This window comes from Geotrypetes seraphini, chromosome 1 (genome assembly GCF_902459505.1).
Source record: "Geotrypetes seraphini chromosome 1, aGeoSer1.1, whole genome shotgun sequence".
Taxonomy (NCBI): domain Eukaryota; kingdom Metazoa; phylum Chordata; class Amphibia; order Gymnophiona; family Dermophiidae; genus Geotrypetes; species Geotrypetes seraphini.
In genome coordinates this window covers 292,486,973-292,507,172 of record NC_047084.1, presented here as the reverse complement: position 1 = coordinate 292,507,172, position 20,200 = coordinate 292,486,973, and the positions used below count along the sequence as shown (strand labels likewise).

At 38.7% G+C, this 20,200-nt stretch overlaps 1 protein-coding gene across 9 annotated transcripts in view; it reads left to right on the top strand.

Annotated features, from left to right (window-relative positions):
* EXOC6B (exocyst complex component 6B) overlaps positions 1-20,200 on the top strand; it is a 920,925-nt gene that overhangs the window by 548,317 nt on the left and 352,408 nt on the right. For all 9 annotated transcript variants that reach the window (XR_004540231.1, XM_033953524.1, XM_033953543.1 and 6 more), the window contains one exon: positions 9,717-9,828. Coding sequence is in view for 8 of the 9 variants with exons in the window: in XM_033953524.1 (XP_033809415.1) it covers positions 9,717-9,828 (112 nt within the window). In the remaining variant the exon portion in view is untranslated. The remainder of the gene's footprint in view (positions 1-9,716; positions 9,829-20,200) is intronic.

Here is a 20,200-nt window from a genome sequence, read left to right as displayed (position 1 = left end):
TTTAGTGGCAAGGCAGCTTGCTTGGTTTTTGGCAAGTTTCAGTGGGATATTTTTAGGGTGGGACAGATGGGAGGGGAATTCTTAGCTGTAGGGGTTAATTGTTTTGGGGGTAGCTTGCAGAGTGGTAGGGAAAATGCAGTGGTTGTGTTTTGGGGTTGTAATAGTTGAGGAGAGTGGTTTTAGAGGGTGGATTTGTATGTATGTGTGTGTGTGTGAGCAGTTTCAGAGGTTGGGAGAATACAGAAAAAGGAAACAGTTTGAAAAGAGCAATTCCTTAATTGCTGTATTTTACTGTATGTAAGTTTCTGTGCCACATAATCTATGTTGTGAGAGCAAAAAGGCAACCGAGTCACATCAAGGTTTGTGTGAGGGACGCTCAGGACGCCAAAATTGGCCCACAACTTACAAACCAAAATGGGGAAATATATATAATGGACGATATATGATTATATATAATACATTATATTATGTTATAGGGTGCTCTCAGTGTGAACCCTCAGTGATAGGAGCGCAGCTCCGACACTTCACCTCTGGGTCAAGGCGGTAAGCCTCCACCCACACACCATCATCGAGCACCCCAGGTGTGCTGAAATCAAACAATCAACCAATCAAAAGTGAGTAATCAAACTCAACACAAACAACCTGAACGACCCCCACACAAACCCTGCCAGCCAGACCCTCCAAGAACGCACAACAAAATCAAAAAACCATACAAAAATTATCAAAAAAGTATCAAAAAAACACAATACTTATCTGAAGCTATCTCACAGACTGAAAAACGCAAACAACCGCGCCAAGAGGAAAGGTTCAACCGCGCTGGTTTAGGGAGAAGCCCTTCTTCAGGAACCTGACCCCCGACAGAACACGAACAAAGAGGTCGGCTGGAGGGCGGGGTCCCGAAACCAGCGCGGTTGAACCTTTCCTCTTGGCGCGGTTGTTTGCGTTTTTCAGTCTGTGAGATAGCTTCAGATAAGTATTGTGTTTTTTTGATACTTTTTTGATAATTTTTGTATGGTTTTTTTATTTTGTTGTGCGTTCTTGGGGGGTCTGGCTGGCAGGGTTTGTGTGGGGGTCGTTCAGGTTGTTTGTGTTGAGTTTGATTACTCACTTTTGATTGGTTGATTGTTTGATTTCAGCACACCTGGGGTGCTCGATGATGGTGTGTGGGTGGAGGCTTACCACCTTGACCCAGAGGTGAAGTGTCGGAGCTGCGCTCCTATCACTGAGGGTTCACACTGAGAGCACCCTATAACATAATATAATGTATTATATATAATCATATATCGTCCATTATATATATTTCCCCATTTTGGTTTGTAAGTTGTGGGCCAATTTTGGCGTCCTGAGCGTCCCTCACACAAACCTTGATGTGACTCGGTTGCCTTTTTGTTCTCACTATTTTAGGATTTCTTCGGCAAATCCGGAGTGTATTGTTGTTGACATAATCTATGTTGGGCATTTGGGAGTTTTAAGGGGGTTTGGGGGGGGAAATATTGTCTGAATGTCTTTTTAGTTTACCGTTATTTGAAAGGTTAAACAACTTTCCCCTGTTTACTTCATTCATAATTTTTAAATCATAGCAAAGTAGTAAATGATGGCAGATAAAGACCTACAGGGTCCATCCAGTCTGCCCAATAGTCGCATTCATTATCAAATCGTTATTGAACCAAAATTCAAAGTAGTATTACAACATTTTGCTCGCTAAGTTCTATTTTACAATGTCTTCCTCTCCCCGCTGAGATATATAGCACCTGTTCAATATGAATGTGATATAAAATATGTGGCACATAGCATATAATAATCTTCATTAGTGCATTCTAAACTTTAGCGAAGTAAAAGAGCATAATTTGGAGACCATTTAATAAATTACATAGAATAGTTGTGTACACAATTTTGACAATGTTTTGAGAATGCAAATTGAGTATATATAGTGCTACATTCCATGGAGTTTTTTAACCCTGCTTGGCTTTTTTTCTCCATGTACATATAATTTTTTAAATTATCTTTCATATTTTTCTGGATTCTTCTTTTTTTAGGAAAAACATTTTTTGAGATAGGCTAAAAGCCTCTGATTGATTGAGCTCACCTGACATGTTAAAGTTTTTACAGCAAAACAGTTTGGGATTCTGAGGATTTTGGGCTATGTCCTTCCCCTTTTTCTTGGTTGAAATTTGTGGCACCATGTTTGTGCCTTGCTGCCTGATGTTGGCCCATAAGACCATCAGTTCTTTGTTTTCAGCATAGCTGAGAAATTGTGTCTTCAGTATTCTCTTCAGTGCATCAGACTTTTAGACTTTTTTGTGTCTTCCCTTCTTATTTTTCATACTTTGTTATTATTCTTTTTTTTCTTACTATGTTCCTTTATTTCTACTGACTTTAGATAAATTTTATCAGTCATTTTCAGTATACTTTTTACTTGCGCTCTCTGGGCCATTGATCCCTTTGACTTCATATTGGCCATGTTCTCCTTCATGTCAAAGATGGTACCGAGTAGCTTTAAGAAATGCTCTCAGTGTAGTTGGATCATTTCAGGCACTGAACCACATAATTGGTGTGTTCAGTATCTGGGTCCTGATCATCCTAAAGTCCTAAAACTTCAGTTCAAAAAACTTTTTGCTACCACATCATCATTGAGCATGGCAGGGGACTCAGAACCTGAAATTCAGCCTTCTGTAATCTTGGCATTAGCATTGGCACCGAATGCATCAACACTGCATCAGGAGTGGCTGGCATCAGGCTCCTTGCAATACTGGGACCCTACATCATCTTCATTGATGCCTCAAGTAACGAAAGATGTAACACATAAGAAAGCTAAGAAGCACAAACATTTTTCCCCTTCTAGGCATACCACTATGTTCTCTCAAGCATCAACATCAAAGCATAGTAATTAATGACACCTGGATGACCATTCTCCTTCCATCCAGATGATATCTCCTTATAGGTGTGCCTCAACATCAAGGTCTCCCATGCCACATTAACTGGTACTTCCATGCTGCTATCTCTTTTGCTACTGGCACTGTCTCTCCAGGAGGAGATCCAGGCTATGCTCAGACAAGAGCTTTCAGGGTTACTGCAGTCAGAATCTTCATAGGCATCAAAGGCTTCCACGCCTGCCTCAGCCCAGTTTGAGGATAGATCAGAACATTGGTCAAGGTGATGCACTCCTGCTCAATGGCAGAACATCAGAGTCGGCGTGGACCCATACAACACACGCTTTGTCATTAGTGGAGGAGTTATCTCCTGCTTCAGAACAACCTCTTTGACCTCGACAAAACTCCATACACACTCACTAGTTCAACTAGTAGGGAGTACTTTGAGGAGTCTGACTCAAATACCTTTATCCACTTAGTTGAGGAGTTGCCAGAAAACTCAGCAGAAGAGTCATACGATAGACCCTCTGATCCTTCATCTCCCCTCAACAACGCACATCTCTATCAAAGAGTAAGAAATGGTCACCTAGTTTCACTAGCTGAAACTGGACCTTGGTGTAATTAAAAGCAACATACAGTACATGAGGTGGTGACAAGACATCACTTGCTTTGACAGGCAGATTTAAGATTGGAGCTCAAAGTTGAGGATTTAAAAGAGCTGACTAGAAAGATGCAGAGTGAACTCAGAGAAGCTGGGAGAGAACTATGTATACAGGAACAATGTGCAGAAGGGGTGGGGAGAGAGACAGCAGAATAGAGACTTTCCATGGATCATTTATGCCCTCGTTACTTAAATGAGAGAAGAAATATTTTGTCTTATATGGAATCAGTCAATACATTGTGATTTCAAGCATACAGGATCAGCCTGTCTGCACTACCCTGGATAAGGGGACTGCTTTTATACATCCCAAGTGTTCAAGACTGACTCTCACTCTGGAATGATAGATTAGGTTCTTACCTTGATAATCTTCATTCTAGTAGAGAGACATATCAGTCTTGAAGCCCACCCTGTTCTGCCTCAGACAAGTATGCATTGCCAGATATCTGGTAGCAGGTAGAAGGGGGAAAATTTCTCTTCAGGAAGAAATATGGGAATCCCAAGCTCCTAAACAGTTAGTGCAGGTTGCATTCAGGTAGGTTCCACCTTGTGTTTACCACATTAAATTTTTATTGTATTTTTGGGCTCATTAAATGGTATCTCAAGCAGAATAGTCCAATTTATGGGGCATTCTCCCCAGCCCCTTCTCTAGTATACCTTTTTTCTTATAGGGCTATCTGTCTGCTTTGATATGAACTGGAGAGAAGAAGAACAGCTCACAAAGTCAGTAGGCAGAGCAGAAAAATTTGTTGAGGAGGTTGTCTACACCAGATCTCAAGACTAATGTGCCTCTCTACTAGAATGAATATTATCAAGGTAAGAACCTAATCTATCAGTCTTATAGGGACAGAATAATTTTATTTAAAAAAGTAACCCTTCTCTCCCTAACACACACACAATTAATTTGTACAAAGTCCTTAGCCATCTGTATGATAGATCCCATCGGAAAGGAGGACATAAGTGTAAGCAGGTGAAATCCACAGATAGGTTCTCCACTATGCATAGCTCCCCAAACTCTGGGGGACATGAGTGTGGTGTTATGCCTGTAACAACAACCTTCCATTTGAATTGAGTCCGCTGGTGCTTGTCACCTAGAATTAATTGCCCAGAATTCAGGGTCTGTAGCATAGTATTGGATATTGGATGAAGCCAGCAAGAAAATAGAGCATGAGAAAGTTAATTCTCAGTGAGAGGCCTTAGTGGAGGAGCAAGGCTGAATTCCACAAGAGGGCTGATAGTGGATCAAGGAAGTTTCCATAGAATAGAATTAAAATTGGGTATGCTGGAGGAATGCAGTTCCTAAGCGCAAAGCCATACTGCAGATGATTAAACCAGCTCTAGCAAAGAGGTCAAAGACTTGAATTGAAATACAAATCTATTAGGAGCAAGATGGCCCCTGGGAGGAAGTAGCAATCAGAGCAAATGGGAGGATATTTTGACCCCAACTGGTCAAAGGTACATCCTGGCAAAGTTCCCTAAAGAACCAAACCACCTACAGGCTGCTGGTGGAAACTCAGTCTATATTTCTAAAACCCTACAAACTGCATTTTGGGTTTTTTTTGGTATGTGTATGTCCTTACCTTTCTTTTTCTCTCTCAAACTTTGAGCCACATAGTTTCTCAGCAGCCTGTTATTCATAGTCCTATTCGCCCACCAGCAGAGGCAACTCCTGCTGTGAGCTGTCTTTGGGAAGGGTCAGCAGTACTTTATGAAAAGACCACAAGCAAAACAAAATAATAATAAAAACAAGTGTAGCTGCACTAATATCAACTTAGAAAAACTCATAAACTTACAATAAACAGTCCTATATTCCAACCATATCTATGTGGTGTAAAAATAACTGCCCCTCCTAAAACAATGGGCCCCCTCCATAGATATATTAGCAATAAAAAGTTGAGCTCTTATGTCAATATTCAGCCAAAACCACATAAACAGAAATTTACATCACCCCATGCCACCCCCAGACATAGTCACTGGCCCCCACCACCAACCCCCTGACATGCATTATCCCCCCTCCCAACCCAACTAATCTTAGTCTCTGGTGATTCAGTGGGACGATAGAGGAAGGAGTAAACCCCACTCGCTCCTGCCTCTAGCAGCCCAATGTAAAAATGTCCATGTAACCTCTAGTGGTAGTTGCACAGTACTTATATATTTTTGAATATCAACCCCTTAAACTGAATGGCTTTCTGCTACTTATCTTTTGAGACAGAGAAAATAAAAGGTTCACTTTTTGCTTAGCCTGACTTCTTTGACAGGATCAACAGAAAAAAAAGTACATTTCCTCTTCAAGAAAATAAATGGAAGCAGAGCACATTTTCTGTATCTCCATGAATAACAAAAGCCTAGCTGTGCAGAGAAGAAAACTTGCCAAAACTGGAAGGCAGGTGTGCAGTAGCCCATAACCACCTTGGTCTCACTTAGCTGACATGCCAGATGATGCAGCAAAGAAGAACCTACAGTGTCTTACACATAAGTGAGGCCAAACAAGTTAAAATGCCCTCCTTTGTTTTCCATGTCATGTTCTGTTTGGTAATCTCTGCCATTTGTCAACTAAAACAGGAGAAGGAATAAAAAGGTCATGGGGGTTTGATTTACCAGGAGCCTTTAAAGTTATTAATGCTTTTGAACCTTCCGTGCCATGAGAAATGTTCTTCGCCCTCAGTCATATGACATTTGACTCTGGTAGATAAGATATGCTGCCGTTTCAGCCCTAATGTGATGCTGGTGATAGATCAAAGGAGCTAATATTTCAGAGGCTTTGCAAACCCTTCCTCAAAAGGAAAAGATTGCACCTTTCTCTAGGGAAAGGATGCTTTGTGAATGAGCATCCCTGGTGGCAATTAAGTGGATCTGGGAAGAGGCTACAGTCTCTGTGGCCAGGTTTTGATTATAGGATACCTTAGAACCAATTTTTGTGTTCTCAAATTAAAGCTTGTTAATTGTTCACCTTTGCTCTTGAAAAGATTTGGATGTAGACCATGTCTGGTTTGATCCATGCAATTAGAGTGGCCATCTGAAAATTTCCTAACCATCATCTCGTGTATTCACTTTCTAAAACAATCCATCTTAATATGTGCAGTGAAAACATTATAGAAAATATTCCTACCCATTGATTCTTAACACACATGCTGTAACTTATTATCCTGTAGCCCTAGAGCCCGCTTTATAAAATGTTTGTCTCATCAACACCTAATATAACATTTCCACTCATAACCCCAGTATTCCATAATATTTTTGCCTTTCTCTTTCTGCAGTCTAGGTATTAATACAGAAAGCACAAGAAATCTTTCAAACCTCATTTTTATGAAACATGTTTGTACTTTTTTAAATTTAATAATGCTGTTTTCTTACTACATCCTGCTTTATTTGAGTGACATTAATAATGTAAAACAGAACTTATCAAATCCTAGATTATCATGATGCCTAGAAATTGGATCTTAGCTCCTAGAATTTTGTGTCCCTCCCCCCTCCAAATTATTGTTATTACAGCCCTGATCACCTCTGTTTCATAAACAGGCTATCCTACCATCTACTCTGTGCTACAAGGAACTTAACATGCTTGAGTTGTGCAGTGCTGAAAGAGCCTGTTGATCTCACTGTCTCAATCAATGAGTTCTTCCCACACCACTTGGCTCAAATTGTAGACAGGAAGGTCCATTTGTATGTAAACAGGAAGGTCCATTTGTGTGTCCAGGTGAGCCAGACAGCATTATCAGTGATAAACAGTATGGAGAGAGGAGGGCTATCTAGCTAATCTGGGCGGTACATCAGCTGACTCTTAGTTGAATGAGAGCAACTAGGATATAAGAATACAATGGACAAACTGGGGCTTTAACAAGTTTGGGGTAAGAGAGAACTATAATAAAATCAGATGGGGGAACCTTATAGCATTTTGCGTGCTCTCCGGCCTACTAATCAAAAGCTTATAGTAGTCCACTCTTTGAAAGTTATTGGGACATGACGACACAATATGTTTTCAATGATGGCACTGCAGCTTTGAAATGCCTTGCCAAAGCATTTAAGAGTTAAAAACGATTTGAGTCATTTTAAAAGTAATTTAAAAAGTTTTCTTTTTAAAGACGCTTTTAACCTTTAAACTATGTTTAATCTTTATATTTGTTTCTTTCTTTGATTGCACTTTTACCTTCCTATTGTTTTTTCCATATATGGTTCTCCTCTGTACTTTAAAAATACTGAATTGTAGTTCTGTTCCCTCTTACCTTTTGTATAAGTTGGTCTGTAAGTCTATTTGTCTAACCCATTATTTTAAATTTTAAATTGTATGTCTAAATATCTGTTTATATTTTTATCAATTTTGTACCTCGCTTAGTAAAACTAAATAAGCGATTCATCAAACTCAAAATAAACTTGAAACTAGGACAGAATGAGAGGACATAATTGAGAGAGTAAAACAGACCAGTAGGGTCTGAGGCATTTCCTTTTTGTCTTTATCTGTCATGGCAGGGAAAGTAAAAGCAGGATTGACATTACCCGGAGTGGGAATGGGACTATGGGATGATCTGTTGTGTTTTTTTGCTAGCACTGCACAGTTGCCCACTAAGGGCCTGATTTTCTAAGCCCTGTTTTGCACGGACAGAGAATGGAAAAGAGAGCCTTAATAAATCAGACTTTAATGATCTGCAGCAGAGGGGAGGAAGTATTGATAAGAGAATTTTATTGGCTGGCTCCAAAATTAAAAGTAAATTTGTTAAGGCAGCAGTTTTGCTCAATTTGGAGAAGAAAGTAAGGAGGAATGGAAGAAGTTTAATTCAAGATAAGCTTATTTGAGTGTTGTAGAATAGATGAAATAACTTTAATGTGAGTAATCTGCAAGTCCTCATTGACTTCAAACTTAAGTTTTTTCTCTCTGGCCAGGACGTACTTTACAGTAAAAGCCAGACATAAATATTTGTGTAATAAAATATATAAAAACTATTAAGCCTCTATAACAACAAAGAAAGATGAACATAAAGAACAAGTACTGCAACAGAAAATAAAAAGTTGGCTGTGGACAATAAAGGTGAGCCATAGGAAACCCATCAATAAATCCCAATGAATTTATTAAACCCTAATGAATTTATTAAATGACCTAACATGGACTATATTTTGGGCATTGTGTCATGATCTTGGCAAGTGATTCACAACTGAAAAGACAATTTCTATCTTAGAGCTACCAAACAACAGGCCTACTGTTTGGTAGCTGTAAGATATGTATGGGTTTCAAATGAAACTGTGGAAAACGATGTTCTTGATAGATGTTATATTTCTTCAGATAATCCTAAAAAACATAATCCACATTTGTCTTAGAAGGACCCAACACGGGCCATGTTTTGGTGGGAACGCCTTCCTCAGGGATCCTAGATGAAAAGTACAATAGCAAATACAAATGTGGAATAACAATATGGCTTCATGAACCAAGCAGAGAAGGCTCATAAAGAAAGCTGAACACTGTTGTGCATTTGTACAGTGTTGTCTGCGCAACTGTGTAAGACAAATTTGCTCCATGCTGATAGGTAATCATTGTCAGACTTCATCAGGTATCCCGTAAAGAAGCTGCTTGTTCATACTAATATGTGTAAACTTTACTGCCCATATATCCTCAGTCTCGTAAGCTGTTAATCATCCTCTTCCTTTGATAACCCCTGATGGAGGCATTGCCAAAGCATTGGCGGATATCAGGATTATGTTTCTTTAGTATTAAGATTTTTCAGACTTGCAGCAGAGGGTTTTGTTTAGCCATACTTACTAGGGCACTGTATCACTTTTCTTTTTTTTGGATATATAAATATTGAGAGTTCAAGGTCACTTTAGAATTTTACATAAACTAAAATGCTTTTTTATTGAATTATAAAATTCCCTACATGTACTCTAAAAGCATAAGCAAGGAAGGAAAATTGATTTGCACTACTTAAAATAAATTTGGGCAGATGATTGATGATATAATACCATGCATTTTGGTGGATCCACAGTGTTTGATGTCCTTCCTTTTACTTAACACTTGTATATTTTTGTTTTTTGTGCACGCCTACTATTTGAATTGGTATAGCTGGGTACGTAGTTCCCTTGTTATTATATTCCTGCTATGTTTTGGGAACTTATATTGCCTTATTGCATTTTCTCCTCCTATTTTAATAAGTGATGGATGTTTTAACATAAACATACATGTGTGTGTATTTTTTGTGCAGTTCCACAGAGGTAGATGACATGATTCGGAAATCAACAAACTTGCTGCTAACACGAACACTGAACAATTGTTTACAGAGTGTGATTAAGAGGAAGAATATTGGGCTAACAGAGGTGAGGATTTATAACTTAACAGAGCTTCCATTTTATAGCCTGATTACTTAAATTCAGTCTTGGATTTTGCTGTAGTCTTTTGTTCCTTCTTTCCAAAATCTCGGCACAGAAGAGACATGATAGTGTGCCATTCCCCTCCCCACCATGTACATGCCTTTCATGTTCTGTCTCCCTTTATTTTGAACAGCTCTGCATGAATTAAAAGTGTTCATAATAATAATAGTATGTGTACTGGATAAATCCTGTAAGGCATCGTTTTTTTTTGACGGTAGTGAAATGAGCTGAAATGTCTGATGTGTATTTGGTTCACTGGTATCTGGTGGTTATCACCTTGGTATTGTGGTGATTACAAGAACATCTATGAAGAAACTTCTTTATTCAACATTTAGCATGGATGGGCCTAGCATACCAGACGAAGAATATGGATGCAATCAGTTACGCTGGAGTAGTATATCCCATGGGCAATTTCTGTGCAGCATTCCAACTAGGATTTTGTAAGAATTGGTTAAAGGCCATAAAAGTTCAGATTTAATGACTCCGTTTTGCAAAAAATGTCTTACATGTCAGAAATTGCCTAGTATATTATTAAAGCTGGCAGTTGCCTCCTGTCCAGAAAACAGACACACAGTCGCCAATTTAAGCACACAGGTTCCTGTTTAAAACTGCTGACATCTTGGTTTCTTGTATTATTTTAAGCAGGGAATTGTGATTGCTGTGTTATTGCACTTGGATATGCGGAAATAAAGGTCAACAACCAAGCTGTAGGTGATATATTGTTAGTCCAATGAAAAGGTATCTTTAGCGAGCTTTTGAAAGTTATCATTTCTTCATCAGTTCAAATAAAAAGGTGCTACCTACAATTTGTAGACACATTGGAAGCAGTTTGAAAAATATATTATGGTGTATATAATATACACACACACACACACACACACACACATTTATATATCTTGGCATGAAAGGAAGTGTCATGTACAGTTTTTGCATGATATGAGAGACATAGGAGGCGTGACAATTAAGTTCATGAACTTGCCACCATGCACTTCCATTGGCAGCACATGGTAAGGTTTCATAACCTTGATATATTAGTGTATCACAGATGTGTTTATGTCGACTTGTGCCAGTGTCTTGCTGAGTGGCTTTCATTATTGTTGTTGCATGTTCTTGTGTGCCGTCGCAAGAATGTCGGAGCTTGAATTAGAGTGATGAACAAACATTAAATTTCTTGTTAAACTTGGCAAGAGTGGAAGTGAAATCAGGGAAGAAAACGGCAGTGTACAATTGGATTAAACATTTTTCTGAGGGGAGAGAAAGTGTCACTGATGAAGAGAGGTCAGGGAGACCAGTAACGAGCAAAACTGATGAAAACATTGCAAAAATGTGTTGAATTGCGCTTCAAAATTGTCGACTGACTCTGAGAAGTATAGCAGATCAAGTAAACATTGATAGAGAAACAGTTAGGAACATCTTAACTGAAAATCTTGGCATGAGAAAGGTGTGTGCAAAAATGGTCCCTCATTGTTCTTGCATCATGACAATGCACCAGATCACATAGCACTGTCTGTGAGAGAGATTTTAGCCAGTAAACAAGTAACTGTATTGGAACACCCTCCTTACTCACCTGATCTGGCCCCCAATTAATTTTTCTTTATCCAAAGATAAAAGAAATATTGAAAGTAAGACATTTTGATGTCATTCAGGACATCAAGGGTAATATGACAACAGCTCTGATGGCCATTCCAGAAAAAGAGTTCCAAAATTGCTTTGAAGGGTGGACTAGGTGCATAGCTTTCCAAGGGGCGTACTTCAGCAATGAGGTATGGTAACACTTTTTCTAGAATAAGTTCATGAACTTAATTGTCAAACGTATTATATTTCAGTATTTCAGGCTTGGACACAGTTATCTCTAGATTGGTAGGTGCTGGAAATCATTCAGGAGGGGTACAAGCTAGAATTCTACCGGCCCCTCTCAGACCTTTTTCTCACTTCTCCAGCAGGGAATCTGGAAAAGATGGCCAGGTGCATATGACGGTTGAGAAACTTACAGCTTTAAGAGCCATAGAGCCACTACCACAAGGAGAATGGGGCTTTGGCAGATACTCCATACACGTAATCATGCTCAAAAGAGACCCAGAAGACTGGAGACCGATTCTGGATCTAAAGTCAATGCAGCCCTCAGGATTTTCCGCTTCGTCATGGAAATAGTGCAGTCAGTCATCACCTCTGTTGTACCAGGTATATACCATACCTCTCTGGATCCAACAGAGTCATACTTCCATATTCCCATCTTTCCAGCGCACAGAAAGGTCTTAAGGTTCCATATTCTGGACAAGCATTGCCAATTCTCTTCTCTTCCCTTTGGCCTAGCACCACAAGCTTTTACCAAGGTGATGGTTGTGGTAGCAGCACACCTCCACAAGGCAGGAATTTAGGTTGTTTCCTTACCTAGACAATTGGCTCATAAGAGCACCCTTGAGGGACGAAGGAGTGACAGCAGTGGATCAAGTGGTCCAGTCCTACGGACGTTGGACTGGGTAGTCAACTTCTGGAAGACTCACTTGATCACGACTCAGTCCCTGGAATACCTGGGAGTCCATTTAGAGATGGCACAGAACATGGTCTTCCTCCTGGAAGCACGTAAAACGGAGCTGGTGAGGCAAATTCAGGAGATGGCGCAGCCTGCCGCCCTCCACAGCTTGGCAGTATCTTCAACTGCTGGAATCCATGGTAGCCACAATAGATGTGGTGCCCTGGGCAAAAGCGCATTTGTGTCCTCTTCTGGAGTCGCTCCTTTCCAAGTGGTCTCCTCAGTCGGACCCCTTGGATCTCCTTCTGCCGTGATCAGGAAAGGCATGGAACAGCCTGGACTGGTGGCTGGAGTCATAGTCCTTGGCCAGGGGAATGCTGCTGCACATCTCCCAGTGGACAGGTCTGACAACAAATGCCAGTCTATTCAGCTGGGAGCGCATTACAAAGGATGTCCACTGCAAGGACGGTGGTCCCCATCTCAGAGGACTTAGTCGATCAACCACTTGGAACTGATAGCGATATGGTTAGCTCTGTGGACTCTGGCTCATGCTGCCTTGTGCGCCGTTCTTCCACAAGAGAGGACAGTCGTCCAGCGATGGAGGGGCAGGAGTCCGGAAAGCTCCTCCCGATACAGTGCTGGACTAATGGAAGTTTAAAAAAAATTTAAAAAAATACTGGGGGGTTGGGGGGTTATATTCACTCCATAAGACACACCTACATTTCAACCCACTTTTTTGGGGGAAAGAAGTGTGGCTTATGGAGCGAAAAATACGGTAATTGATTTTTATTGTATACCAGCTCTATTCTTCACCCCTATCAATTTGGTTTCTGCTCTTGTCATGACACTGAGACCCTTCTCTCATTATTGAACTTTATTTGTCTTGGTTTTTGTCAAGGGGAATGCTTTCTCCTGGTAAGTCTAGACATCTCTGCCTCATTCGATACTATCCACTATCAAGGTTTGCTAAATAGACTATTTCCATTGGTCTTTCGGTCACCGTGTTGAAATGGTTTCAGTCTTTCCTTTCTAAAAGATCCTATTCTGTATTTCTCTCTCTCAAAATAGGTCTAAGGAAACCCATATTATCAGTGGCGGTCCACAAGATTCCATCCTCTCACCCGTTCATTATTTTTCTTTTGCCACTTTGTAAACTTCTTATGAACCTTGTCATTGTCTTCCGCCTTTATGTTGACAACATCCAATTCTTGGTTAAAGTCAAACAGAGCATGGATAAGACAATTACTGAATTGCGTTTGCATATAAAATCAGTAGAATATTGGCTGCATGACAGTTTTATGACACTTAATATTGAAAAAAAACAGTATCTTACTTTTATCTGATCTCCCTTCTCCTGATATACCTAAATCTCTTAGGATTGACAATTTCAGTATTGCAATAATGAATAAACTGTGCAATCTGGGAGTGATTTTAGACTCCAACCTCTCCGTGATATATCATATCTCGAAAGTAATCGTCATGTTTTTGCTTAAGGTTGTCAGGTGTTTATGATGTCTTGTCCTTTTCTAACTTTTATTCAGGCTCTCGTATTTCCGTGCTTTGATTACTATAACAGCCATTTAGTAAGAACTTCAAAACACAATCTGAGAGCTTTGCAGGTTGCTCAGAATACCACCGCTATAATTGTCACCAATTCTGTGAAATACACTCATATAACCCCAGCTCTAATTTCTCTCCACTGTCTTCCAATAGAACAGAGAATCGTCTTCAAACTTTTTTCCTTGACCTACTAAGCTTGTCACAACTTGGCTCCCCCGCCCATTTCGTCACTGTTACAGTGATACCAGCCTACTAGGTCACTTCTTTCTTCTGATGATCTAGTTGTCCCTTCCTCTCAATTAGCATGACTAGAAACTTACATAAGATCTCTCTTCAGTATCTTGGGACTGAAGTTGTGGAATGCCTTGCCCTCTGCTCTTCGTACAATGTCCAGCTTAAACCATTGTTTCTTGCATACCTATGAGGTCTCCCTGAATATATCCTCCTCCTAATCATTTGGGACCTATTTTCATTGTAACTTGTCCTTGACTGTTCATTGTCTAGTGTCTCAATCTAATATTTTTTGTTTATTGTAATCTGCCTAGAACTTTGGATAGTGCAGAATATAAATAAAAATACATACTTAACGTTTTTTCATTTCTTTTTTTTTTTTTCATTTAAATTCCACTCATTTTGAATTATATCATCCTTGGTAGCTCCAAAAGTAAAACACTAATTACAATATGCATAGTTTTGGCATGACTTCATTTAAAATTATGTACCATGGTATTTAAAATACTTTATGGTAATGCTTCATTGTATATGAAGGACTTGATTGGTTTGTTGACTTGGTTTGGAAATATTTTATCAAGAAGTCCTTTGCTCTTACAGTTTCCTAGTACTCGAGGAATACTTTCCAAGTAAAAAATTTTTCTTTTATCTTTCAATACTTAGCCACTCAAGTCTGGAATTCCCTTCCTATCAAGACTAAAATTTTATCCGATTACTTAAGCTGGCTTTTACTAAACTGCAGTAGAGCTGCTTACCATGGGCCAGTGGGTAAATGCTCTAATGCTTATAGGAATTGAATGAGCGTCGGATCATTTACCTCACTGGGCCTGCAGTAAAAAGTTCTACTGCAGTTTAGTAAAAGGAGCCCTTAGTTTTTAGGAAACAGTTAAAAACTTATCTTTTTAATAAATATCTTCTATAATAATTAGATGGGTTGTTTGCATTAAGTAGTTATGTAATTATTACAACTCGCGACCTTAGAATTACATGCTTCTAACTGTACTGAAAGTCATTCTCAGGAATTTGAAGTGGAGGTTTGTGGGGCAATTTGGTGTTCAATGACGTGTGCGGATTTACCATGTAATTTCTTATGAAATGAAGGTACAGTTAAGTTGCAATAAATCCTAATGAGTGTTCATCTACATAGATAGAACCCGGAAGTCATCGTAGTTAAAAATACTGAAAATTGTTACTTAGAACCCTGTAATTCTAAGGTTGCGAACTGTTGTTCATTTTATTGTTAATTGTTCAGGCTTAATATGAATTTCTTTATATATGTAATCCACATTGAATTAAAAAGTTATTGCGGAGTATAAAAGTATATCAGTATTAGAACAACACAGTGAGGCCTATTTACTAGACTGTGTTAGCTGTTAAGTTGGTAGGTAAGATGATTAAACAATATACATAGACACCACATTAATAGTAAATGTGGCATTTTATCAATTTGTTTGCAGGGACTCCCACATTAATAAAGTGACGTGAAATGAACTAAGAATGGATAGATCTGTACTTATCAGTAAAATGGCAGAGATAAGTACTGTACCTTATCTATAAACTTGGTAGATATCTGAATAATTATAGCTAACTTCATTATGTTATCTGCAGTGTATTAAAAGAAAAATCTTTCTTTGCATTAAGGTAGATCTCTTACATCTACCCCTGACTATCTCTTACTGAATCTCTGCAATCATTTAATTTATTTATTTAAAAATTTATATTCTGCATATCCTACAATTCTAAGCGGGTAACAGCACAACATACATAATAAAATAACTTACAAAAACATACAGCTTAAAATCATTAACAACATGTAACATTTAAAATAAAGAATGACATCATCATAAGCATCAAAGCAGTAATAGCCATTCACTACAAAACCTAAAACTGCCAAGCTCACAATAAAATTACAAAAGCAAGAAACCAAATTATGAAGAAAACTCATTAAAATAACCTAGTTTTAACTATTTTCCTAAACTGCAGAATACCTGACGCTTTCCTTATCTCAAGGGGCAATGCATCCCACCACATTGGCCCTTGTACCACCAGCATAGTTTTACGATAGCCAGAATGTTTCACCACACTCAAAGATGGCACATCCAAACACATCCTATCCATAGACCTTAACACTTGTGTTGGACGATAAAAGTGAGCAAAGACCGCAAAACCAGTGGGCTGTCATCATTCACAAGCTTAAAAATTAAGCACAAAACCTTAAATTCAACACGCGCACTAATTGGCAACCAGTGCAAAACTTGTAAAATTGGGATGACATGATCAAATTTTGATGCTTGCATGATAATACATGCGGCAGCATTCTGAGCAACCTGTAAAGCCAAGCATTACAATAGTCAAATTCTGTGGTCAACAGACAACCTCTTAGTCTACGTAGTAGATGGAGTTTAAAGAATGCCTGTGACTCCACTGACTTAGCCTGGAGCTTAAAAGATAAATCTGAATCCAAAATTACCCCTATGTATTTACACTGATGCAAAACAGGAATTACATCATCATCTAATACTATCTCTGTAGGAAACAACCGCAACTACTTAGCACGGCCCATGCATAGATCTTCGGTCTTCGCCACATTCAGTTTCATCAGATTCAGGTGCAATCAACCCGTAATCAACAGAAAATGATTATTAATATCCTGCAAAGCATCATCAATTGAGTTGTTCATCGATATGCTATTTAACTGGCCAGTAGGCATTTCTGGCTTGTTAAATAGTTTTTGAATGTCGGGGTTTGTTTATCTTGAAATATGACTGGCTAGTTGTATCCTGAAAACTGGGCTGAGAACTACTTAAGATGTATTTTTGGTATCAATTAACAGCTTTCATTGAAGATGAAATGTAATAGCTTTTCATGGGATGTAAAGACGGTGATTTTCTTATTTAATTAATAAAATTTGATATCCTACTTATTGCAAAAATAATCCTAGTAATACTCTTTGAAACATTGCCCAGCTTCTGTGTAAGTAAAAGTATGTGCACATTGTAGCAGTTTGTATATTTGTACTTACCGCATACATTTTGCCTGCTGTCTGTCCAGAGTTTGGGAAGGGATGTTCATAATGGTAGGAGAAGATCAAGATGTGATTATGCATGCATACATGCCTTTTTCTCTTCATTTTTGGACAGGTTCTTATACTGAGAACTATATAGTTCTACTTATGCTTCAATATTAGCAAATGGTGTCTTCTCTTTAGATTGAGTTACAAAAAAGAGATACATCTAGTGTATTTTATCTCCTTTGTTGCTCTTAAACTATTGCTAAGATAGCTTTAAAATAATACATCATTACAGGGAATAGAAATGCATTAAGTCAAATGGAATTTAAAATTGTTGTATTTCCAAATTATATTTTAATTTTTGGTATCCCTTGAGCAACTATTAGATGAATTCCATATGTATGGCACCTTTTCAGACTTTTCAGACTTTAAGGTAAACACAGATAAATCTGAGGAGCTTGACATAACAGGAAGATTAAAGGAACAGTGAATAGGTACTTTCCCAGTTAAAATGGTCCCCAGGGTTTTTAAAATCTCATTGTTGTGATCCAAACAGATCGTGTACAAGAACATAAGAAAAATATTCTGTCTTTAATATGTAAAATAAATATTAGACACTTGGCTTAACCATCTTTTTTTAGCATTTCCAGTTGTCCAAATGGTTAAATCATTTTCAGATGCTTCCATTAGTAAGGACTCAAAATGGCATCTGAATAGGACAGTTTTTGTGATCCTGGGAGCATTGGGTCTATCTTATTTTTATTTTCTTCTGGCGGTGTCATAGCAAAAAGGAAAAGAAAACTTTGTAGCTCTCTTTATCAGACATGTCTGAAATTCTGGCATGACAACTGCCCATTACTGGATTTGCAAAGACAGTATCTACAGTAGGTGTATCTATTGATTCAAAGAGTGAGAAGTAATTCATCATGGTGAGCAATGATTTGCTCAGTCCATCAGTCCTTGAGCTTTCTCCAGCACCATTAGTGTGTTGACAGTGTGGAGCTAAGTGGCAGTGGCATTGAATAGGCACTGTGATGTGGCTTTGGTAGGGTCACTTTCCTTGTTGATTCAGTCTTTAGTACTTGTAAATTAAGCATGGTCTGGAGAAAGCGTCAGATAAAAAGGTAGAAGGACAGTGTTCCAGGAGAGAGTTGAAGTCAATGAGCCAATTGTAATACTGGTAGAAATTCTGATGGTAGAAGGAAGAAAGCTAGACTGAGCAGGCTGAAATCCTTGGTAGGACCAGCTGTTATCACATTGGAATCCATATGAATGTGGCTAGATTCCCTACATCCCACTCTAATGTTTATGCTGGTTTTGTATCTTCTGTTATCAGTATGTAGAATACCACTAATGTTTTTGGGGAATGTCTAATGTGCAACATGAAAATGGCCAAGCGTGATATTCACAGAAGGTATGTCGTTTGTCTGTAGCCTTGTCAACAACAGCAGATTGCTATGACTTAAAAACAAAAAATGTATTTGAAGGCCTAGAAACATCACCTCTTTCAGCTCCTAGAGCACTATGAAGAATTTAATGCCCAATCTTTGTTAGATAAATCCCTTTTATAGCACTTAAACCTAAAAAAAAAAAGCCCTAGTCTTGCTCCCGAGCAACTATTCAACAAACAGAATCCCCGAAAATTCTCTTAAATTGGTTTACAAAAGAACTGCAGGAGAAGAAAAGATCAGATAGAAAAGAAGAATGTAGATGGCATCGAACTCCTACCACTCACCAACTCTTGCCATTTAAATTTGCCTCAAAACATATAAGCAAAATCTTTTTGAGTACAAAAAAATCTGTACTATTCAAAGGTCATGAATGCCCTCAATACTGTGATCTTATATAAAATAGTAAAAACACTCACAAAGTATCATTTACCAGATCCAGCTATAGAAACTAAAACCACAACTCAAGACATATCTGTCTTTTTCCATAATAAAATTACTAAAATCCACACTGCAATCTATTCATCCCCCTCAACTCCAGGAATTAAAAACTCTGCCCACAGTTATTCCGGTTAGCACTTTATCCAAATTTAATCTCCCTTTCACTCTGGATCTAAAGCATGCCATTTCTTTAATGTAGCCTACTACAATACTCACTGACCCTCTTCCAACAATTCTCCTTAAAAACTGTCTTCCTTCATTTATTCATTCCATGATAACTACCAGCTTCCAGATTCATCCTAGTTGACTGGAAAATAGCTATCTTAGGTCCAACACTCAAGAACTCAAACTTATCTAAAATTGACATTGCTAACTACTATTGATAATCTTCTATTTCTGTCAAAAATAGCAGAAGGCATCATACTCCACCAACTGCAAGACTTCATAGCCAAGACAAATGCTCTCCACCCACACCAACCTGCTTTCAGGAAACATCACAACACTGAAACCTTGCATTAACCTCATTCATCTGTAGAGCTTTTGATCAATTTAAACCCACTCTAATGTTCACCTTAGACCTTTCCACTACATTCAATCTCATTGATCATAACCTACTCATTGACAGGTTACAAAAACTAGAGATAACAGACACAGCACTCAAGGGCAAATTCTAAAGTGCCCAAAAGTTAGGCGCTTAATTAGGCACTTCTGCGCGATTTAAGAAATTGGGTGCTGTTTAGTTAATTGCGCTGAATGGCACCTATTTTGGCACCTATTAGGGCACCTATTTTGGAAGCCAGCTCTAGGCACAACTAAAAGTTAGGCACCCATGGGAATGCTTAAGTGCATGGATTCTATAAGAAGGTGCCTAACACGTAGTCACGCCCACGCCTAACATGCATAGCGCCTATTTTTTTGAAGGTCGCCTAAATTTTTAGAGGCGCCTTGTTACAGAATCGTGCTTTCTTGATAGATGCCTATGTTTCAATCAGTGCTGATTAAAAAGCTTAATTGGGCTTGTTCAATTTAGATAGGCGCCTATCTAATTGGGCGCCTCCGAAATAGGTGTTTAAGTTTAGGCGCTCGTTACAGAATTTGGCCCTCAGTATGGAGCCTAGGGACAGTGCAGGGCAGACTTCAAAGATCTATGGCTCA